This window comes from Phaethon lepturus, unplaced genomic scaffold, assembly GCF_000687285.1.
Source record: "Phaethon lepturus isolate BGI_N335 unplaced genomic scaffold, ASM68728v1 scaffold27887, whole genome shotgun sequence".
NCBI lineage: Eukaryota > Metazoa > Chordata > Aves > Phaethontiformes > Phaethontidae > Phaethon > Phaethon lepturus.
The window spans coordinates 34,281-42,798 of NW_010553021.1; the positions used below are offsets into that span (position 1 = coordinate 34,281).

Consider the following 8,518-nt stretch of genomic DNA (forward strand, 5'->3'; position numbering starts at 1 on the left):
AAAGCTTTCAGCTGAATAACCAGATACATCAGAATTTTATTGCAAAGGTTGTTAAAATGTTGACCAAATGGTGCATTGCTAGGCTATGCAGAAAATCTCAGAGAAATGCATTTGCTAAGGGTGTGGATCATAAAGCAATCATCTTCTACTTTTGATTTCCAGCACATTTGCCTGTGAAGGAATTTAAATTGTTTTCAAGATAGCCTGTGAAGAATCATATAATTCTGAATGGGTTATAAACATCTAAACTTATGTTTTAGAAGTTAAAATGTTTAAAAATTTACATTTAATCCATGAAAAAAAATAAATTAATCACTATGATATGTTAAAATGCCTTTTTATTGGAATATTTTTATGTAAATAATTTTATTTCAGTTTACCACCTGTGAGAGATTCTTGAAACAGACAATTTATGATAACTTGTTTTTTATAAAGTGTCCAAAATGAAGATTATAGTTACTACTTCCCCCTCTACTCTAAAAATATACTTAAGTATATACATATGTGTATGTATACATATACGATACATATGTGTATGTATACATATATGCATGCATGCATGCATGCATACATACATACATACATATATACATTAACATATACTGTGGGGCCAGTTATTATCCCTACAGCAAAAGTGGCTGGAAGAGACCACTGCTACAATTCAGGTAGTTTGTTTTCCTGAAAGTTGCTTAGACACTAATACTTAGGCTTTTGAAGACTCTTATGTATCAAATAACAAATACGACAAATAGATATAGGATGAAATATATAAATGGCTTTTGCAGCAAGGGAAGGAGCGTGGGCCTTTCCTAACAGCCTGACTAGGTGCTCCAGCTGTGGACATCAACATGATGGTACTCAAATTGCTTCTTCAAGGTATTTCACACAAAGCAGAGGAGCTTCAAGGGGAGGACGTGACAATATTCTGCCCTTGATCTTCTCCCCACAGTGTCCTGTAGGCTGGAGGGTAGGGTACTATTTTGAGAGGTGAGAGAGATACGTGATTTCCCTCAACCAGAAATGCTAACCGGCCCTTTACTCCAGCATCCTCATCACAGAGCTCATTCATAAATGGGGCAGCATCTACTCGTCTTGCTCCGTGCTCTGAAGGCAGTGGCTACCACCCGGTGTAGTAATAAGGCTTTATCTGGAATGGCGGTCTGGACACATTTAGTGTGATCAGGTGTGATTTAACATGAGGCTGGTGCTAAGCTGTTCACCGGTGTCAAGAGTAAGTAGAAGTGTCTGAGAAAGTTGGTTGTAAGAGGCGTAGGAGAACTTGTCTGCAGGCACGCCTAGGGTTAGGCAGTGCCTGAGTAGCAGCCTTATGCACCACACTTTTGGATGCAGGGGCCTTGCATCGTGCCCAAGCGATACTAAAGCCATTTGTTTTGGGCTGTTAGCTTTCACTTTTTGCTTATGTAGCCTTTGGTATTTGCCTGCTTTACAGTCTGACCCCTTTACTTTCTTCTGTGCCTTGCTAAACTCCAAATCGGAAAAACTGAACTTACAATACAACATTCATTATGACAATTTTTTTGCGTAACATTCTGCAAAACTATCACGGACTGCAATACAAAGTGAAAAATATGCAGCTAGGCTTTATGTTGTGAACAGCAGCATAAACTTACATTGAAGTCTCCAGGATGTGGCTGTGACTGGATTTCACCCTTATGTTTTTTGCTGGAGGAGATGGAAGGTAATACACTGCTGCCATTAGGTCTGCTGGAGGAAGTTAAATCATCGTTGGAGTATTTGTGTTTTGATGCATCAGAGAGGGGAGAGACGGGTGACCGAAGCATTTTCTCATTTTTATTTATTGGTATTGCCAAGCTGGAAATGGAAATTACAGTAATGGAGTGTCACAAAGCTGGCTTTGAGAAAGGTAAATGTTTTATATATTACCAAAACTTTGAATTTAAAACCTGCTGGCAGGATAAAGTCTATTGGTATCGGGAAACAAGCTTACAGTGTTGGGACCAAGAGTTCATTTACAAATTTGTATCATGTTTCTCCTCGTTCCCTCCAAGGCAAATTGTAATTCTGGAGTTAATATAAAGTCTGTATCAGAGTACTTGAAAAAAAACCACAGAGATAAATGGCCACTTGCTCGCCATTTCTTAAGGGATAGCTGGAGATGAAGATTAGGCTCTGAAGTGTAAGTTCAGGTTATGGAGCCCTATTTCACCATTACAGGTGACAATTTATAAGCCACGGCAATAAAACCATATGTGAACTAAAACAGGAAATGTGTTTAAAGATGACTGGCTTGTCTTTGTGCTCGATGCCCAGCCAGCACTGGTAGCACTGTTCATTCTAATCTAATACAGATTTTGAAGACAAAGACAGATACGCTGGTACTGCAGACAAAAGCAAACATACGCAAACAGTAGATGCAGAGAAATGTGAGCAGCTCTGTCTTCTAAAGAAGAAAGCTATAACACAGACAGTATTTTCAGCCTTCATTTATTTGGGAGAAGCTTTGGATGAGGAGAAGTCAGACAGAATGTAAAAATATGCCCAGAAATAAACTTCAGATGCACTAATTGGAAGAAAATATTTAGCTGAAAATCTTAAAGCAACACACACAAAATTAAAGGTTTTTTAAGGTGACAGTTTGCATTAAGACTAAAACTGTGATTAAGGTCAGAGAGACTATTTTAACACAATACCTTTCCTTGTCACATTCCTCTTTATTCAGCCTATTACTTTTTATGGACAATTCTCACTTCTTTATAGTTACTGTATCAGACAGTATACACTTAATGGAATCACAAAAAAGAATATGGTACAAACTATACTTTATTTCTGCACATCATTTCAGGGAACAGAGCTAATTAAATGTGCTCTTATCATACATTTGTCCATTTTTCTGGCAAGTCTTTAAAAACTAGCTGTGAAAGAAACCATGAATCGTAATTCAGAACCTTTCCCGTTTCCCACAGTGTAGTACTGCTAAAACACAACGCAAACTGTTTTGCTTTAATGACCGATGGTGTTTATGAAAGCAAGAATCAGGGTGTGTGAGATGGACAACTATGCCCTTCTTCTCCCCCTAAAAAAAATAACATCTTTAGCACTGTTTTGAACGTGCAGGCTGATGCTGTCATTTCTTTTCCTCTTTTCAAACATCAACCCATACCTTGACTAGCCATGGGTATACATCACTGTCAAAGTGCAGGCCTAACGCATCCAAGAGAAGCCATAGCTCTTTGGAAGTGTACCCAAGCCTCAAAAGCTTGTCCCGGAGCTTGTGAGGAGTAGGTGCAATTTCTAGTTGTGCTGCAGACCTTCTACCTGGCCTTTGGCAATTGCGCAGGGCCCACCTAAACGTACTGCGAGCAGCCAAACTGCAGCAGCACCACCATCTTATACTGAGAAGACGTGCAGAACAACCTGCAGTGAGCTCTGGTCTGCTGGGAGTGGGCAGATTGTGGCACCCAAGGTAGGTGCAAGATATTTTGGGTTTTGACATTTTTTGACGCTGCAGCCTTTCTTGTCGAACCTGGCCTTGCTCAGTCTACACCTCAGACTGCATCAGTAGAAAACGCTCATGTCTGAAGGTGTTTTCACTCCTCTCTTTGCTACCAGTCCTCAGTTGTGCTGACAAAAGGGAAGGGAAGGGAAGGGAAGGGAAGGGAAGGGAAGGGAAGGGAAGGGAAGGGAAGGAAAGGAAAGGAAAGGAAAGGAAAGGAACAACCTGCAGTGAGCTCTGGTCTGCTGGGAGTGGGCAGATTGTGGCACCCAAGGTAGGTGCAAGATATTTTGGGTTTTGACATTTTTTGACGCTGCAGCCTTTCTTGTCGAACCTGGCCTTGCTCAGTCTACACCTCAGACTGCATCAGTAGAAAACACTCATGTCTGAAGGTGTTTTCACTCCTCTCTTTGCAAGGAGTGGGAAGGGAAGGGAAGGGAAGGGAAGGGAAGGAAAGGAAAGGAAAGGAAAGGAAAGGAAAGGAAAGGAAAGGAAAGGAAAGGAAAGGAAAGGAAAGGAAAGGAAAAAGAAGAAAGAGTTCTGGTTTCGGACAAGTTTCTTGAGTGAATTTACAGGAGACCCTCACAGGCAGCTATGGTGGCATAACTGGAGGGAGGATGTGCCAGCATGAGCAGCCGCTGGTTAGAAGAGGAACAGGAGGTCCTGACATCTGCACTGTTGGTTTGGCTACAGCCTCAGTAGCCTGTCCTCAGCTGTGGGAATATTAACATTTGGTATCATGTCCTACAGTAGCATAAACCACAGAAACATCTTGGAAGCAGGGCAGACCAGGGAAGAATTAGGAGGCAAATATACATTTAAGACCTTCTTCTTTGTTTCTTTAATGTACAGTTGCTACCAGGATTACTGAATATAATGTCAAGCAAAACACAAATTATTGTCCTGCTTCCAGGAAGCACAGAATTAACCCTGTGACATAGCAAGCTATGACAGCCCTGCTATTCTCTGAAAATGAATGCGCCGTAAAACATATGACACTGCGGTAACAGGAATGGCATGCCTGCATGCAATCACCCACAATAAAACAAACTGTTCTGTGTATTGTTTTCACTTTATGAAACATATGTGACATGTCAGGACAAAGAAATTGAATGCATATTTTTGAATAAGCACTATATGTATTAGTTTTCTCCATGACTTCTTCCTGTATTAATGACAAGAATTGCTCAAACTCATCAGTGATGTGTACAACAGAAAAGCTTACTACAATAAATACAATTATTTTCTAACTTTAGCAGTTCTACCCTAAGAGATACCCTGCTACTACCAGAAAATGATTTTTTTTTTTAAATATTGATGACCAGTATGTACTAAGCAGCATGCAGATGAACTCTGAAAAGATGCATGTCTAAGTTTGACTGCTGGAAACCTCCAGAGAAACTCAGTAGGATTGATTTGACATTGATAGGGGTCTGTGTGCGTAAACCATTCCAGCAAATGCTAAATATTCATCATTCATTTCATGCCCTGCATCCTTTGAAAATCTCATTGTTTTTATAAAAAATCTGAGTTCCTTGTCCTGAAATACCTACTAGTTACACAGAATACATTGCTTGTAATCTCAAAAATATTGGAGCTCAAGAATATTCTGGAACTGAGTGTTGCAGGCATTGTTATGAATATTTTTCTTAATCTTTTCCATAGAGTTAAATAGATAATTTTATTTATACAATCAAACTTTGAGTTTGAAACTTGTAAGACTGTAAGGAAAGAAAAGGCTATAAGATGGTTGCCTATGTGAATTGGTACCTACAACACAGTGTTTGGTAATATGTCTCGGACGATCGCACTGCCCTAGCTATAATTACTCATTCCATAAGCCTCACACCTGAACTCACAACTTCTTTGTGCAATAGGACAAAAATACAAGTATATAAATGTGTCAGGAGCTGCTAACTTTTCATTAAAGCAGAAGAAAGGAGAATGCAGTGGGTAATTTTTCAACATAAAATGTGATAATTAAAAAATAAATCCTATTAAAGGAAAAAATATCACACAGCATTAGACCGCAACTAGTTGTATGACTCAGTGGTAAATAAGAAGGAAAATGCTTACCTATTTTCATTCATATTGCAGTGATTTGCTGTTGTGATGCTGTGGGCAGAGGCAGCTAATCGTGAAGAACTCTCTCGCTCTAAGTGAGTTTTCTTGATGTCTCTGCACTCTTCCTCATTGTCACACTGAAAAAAGAGAAAAATAATAATCTTGCAGGTTTTGGATTTACTACAGATCCAGAAGTATTTCAGCAAGTCAGGGGCTGGTATGTTCTGGCATTTTGGTACTAATGATGACACTTTCTTTGAGCATATACCTAAACATGGATCATAGATGATTGGTCCATGTCTTGAAAAAAAATGAAAGCTAAAAGAGGCAGTGTGTAAACAAAGGAGTAGAATATAAAACTTGAATTATTTCAACCACTTCCCCACTTGCACCTCGGGGTATTTTTTTTTTATATTGCCCTCTTTCCTCATCTCCTGTGTGCTTTTCTCTTGCTTAGTCCTCAACCTCATACCTCTTTTGCCTCTCCCTCTCTTTTTGTGGAACCAGTGACTATGCCTATAATAGTAAATACAACAGGTTATCAACTGGTCCTGAGGCCAACCAACATGGTATAGTTTGCACCCATGCACTCATCTCGCTCCTTCAAACCAAGGTATGCCACATTCGGACTGCCTTTTGGGAAGGGACCTTAGTGTGGTCCTGAGTGAGAGCCAAACACTGTCTGCAAGAACAGAAGTTGACCCAGGCCACAATGATGTTAGTAAGCACGTTAACAGTTAAACAAAGTGGGTGACTGCATGCCACCACTTGGGACTTCACCCTGGCCCTATCTGACCTACTGGTATGAACATGGCCAACGTTTCCTGCCACTATTTAACAACATGTTTTGTTCCTTAGGGTCTATCATTGGCTCCCAATGTCCCTGCTTCCCCGATCTCCTGTGAAGTCCACATCCTTTTCACTTCCAATACTTCTCCAATTTCCAGTGTTGGCTGAGTTTTACTTATGATCTGTTGATTCTGCTGTATTTATTGCCTTGCTGCACAGCAAAAACATTTTTCGTGTTATCCACTGCCACTGTGGCTGCTGCAACAGGGTTCACATTGTAGCTTATACTCCACAGGAGTGAAGATCACCTGACGGCTCAGTGCTTACCCATCCTCCTCTGTCTCTATGTTGCCCATCTTGAGATCATGACAGAGGTGGAAGTAATAAGGACCTCTTTCTAATTTTGCAGTTATGCCCAATAATCCATTCTTATTAGTCTTATTCTTAGAGTCTTTTGGGAAGGGTGATCACATAGTGTGAGTTTGCATGGCAAATGTCCCATTGAGGGTCTTATTCCAGGCTGAGGGGCAATACGGTACTCCCGGAATGCCTTGTATTTATTATATCACTAAAACCACCAACATCAGCAATGTTTCAAAACAGAAGAGTAAAAGATATGTGCCACAGAAACTTGGATGAAGCATTTCTAGTATGACTGCATTTATTTTGCTCTTCTGTCGTGTCCTCCTGTTTCCTTCTGGGTGTACAGCCTGGCACTATCACACTGGTATCTCCTAAGACAGAAAATATGCATCTTTTGCTTCTGCCACTCTGTGCTGGCCTGTTCCCCATAATTTTGTACTGTGCAATTACTTCCATGCTACTTCCTGAAGAAAATGCAGACAAATGCATGTCAAAGCTTATCAGGGCTCTATGTTATGGCTCTACCAGTGACAAGAAAAGGGTTGCCACCTTTAGATACTAAAAAAAGAACCAAAACCTGAAAAAAAGATTAAAAAGGAAAGACTGCTTTAGATAAATGGTCCTCCAAAATATACAGATCAATCTGCACACGTACAGTGCTGCTCAGAGGGCAACAGATGAGTGCACAGTAAAACTGTCCAGAAATTGGGCAGATGGTAATTCCGGTTCAGAGTGACTTTTGGGGACAGATCAGTACAAATGGACCAGAAAGCCTCCTCAGGGGACAGCTGTGGCCATGGGCTGGAGGGGGCTTTCTCCTTGCCAGATCAGAAAGCATGCCAAAGAGGCAGGGCAGAGAGGTGGCTGTGCCCACCCGGCTGCTGTGACACTGCTGGGGAGGGGACAGGTAGTGGACTACATTCCCACTTCTACACCTGTCTGAGAGCCTTGAGGTACAAGGGGGCCACTGGCATGTGAAGGAGGCAGGTTTCAGAGCCAGGTAGGTCCCAGGTCTCTGCCACAAAGCCGGGGCTCCCTGCCAGGACTGAAGGGCTTGTCTCTTCTTGACAATCTGAGGGGAAAAAAGACACTGCCTCTTCTTTTTGCACTCATGCAGTGATACCGTGCAGACCGTGACAAGATAGCTGATAGTTGTCCCTTTACCGACCTGAGCACCATCTCCAAATGCTCAGGTTTTGAGAGAAGCCTCAGGAGAGAAAACTACTCTACTAAAACGGCAGTGCCTTTGCTAAGGCATGGAAAGCCATGTGCCAGCAGTGAACACTGTCTCCGAGGGGCTGTGATCCCTCTCAGCCAGGAGTTTCATCACCTGCTGCGATAGCATCTCCCCTGGGGCTTGGCTGGTTTCTACATGGTGAGTGGGGACAAAACCCAGCTCTGAAGTGCCTGCCTGGAGAAGACACCCCCATCGAGCACTGGACGCGGGCACAAGCGATGCTTGCCTCCCACTTGCCGGAGGCCCCCCTACCCAGTCCAACTGGTCCCCCCAAAGCTCACCTTGCGTTTCCTTCTAGATTTCGGTAAACCCTTCTCTGCGGGGGGGTCAGCACTACTACCCTGCAGGAGGCTGGCCGCCTGGTTTGCTCCGGCGCTCATGGCCAGCGGCTCTTCGGGCAAACGCTCTGGAATCCTGGACAAAAGAGCCAAGTCAATGTTGACCCACAGTGACTTTACCTCATCACTGTCTTTCAGAGGAGACAGGAGCTCATTCCTACCGAAAGGAACCAGGGTGTAAAACTGTTCCTCCAGCTCCTTTGCTATTTCACTACTAGTCCTGGCATTAATGGAGCCAAAGGCACTGCAGCC

The 8,518-nt window shown here is 42.2% G+C and overlaps 1 protein-coding gene across 1 annotated transcript in view; it reads right to left on the minus strand.

The window, feature by feature from the left end:
* LOC104624126 (AF4/FMR2 family member 3-like) overlaps positions 1–8,506 on the minus strand; it is a gene marked incomplete at its 5' end in the record, with an annotated part of 36,711 nt that extends 28,205 nt beyond the window's left edge. Inside the window, 3 exons of the mRNA XM_010291411.1 lie at positions 1,632–1,833; positions 5,552–5,676; positions 8,210–8,506. Coding sequence (XP_010289713.1) covers positions 1,632–1,833; positions 5,552–5,676; positions 8,210–8,506 — 624 coding nt within the window. The remainder of the gene's footprint in view (positions 1–1,631; positions 1,834–5,551; positions 5,677–8,209) is intronic.
* Positions 8,507–8,518: the final 12 nt, after the last annotated feature.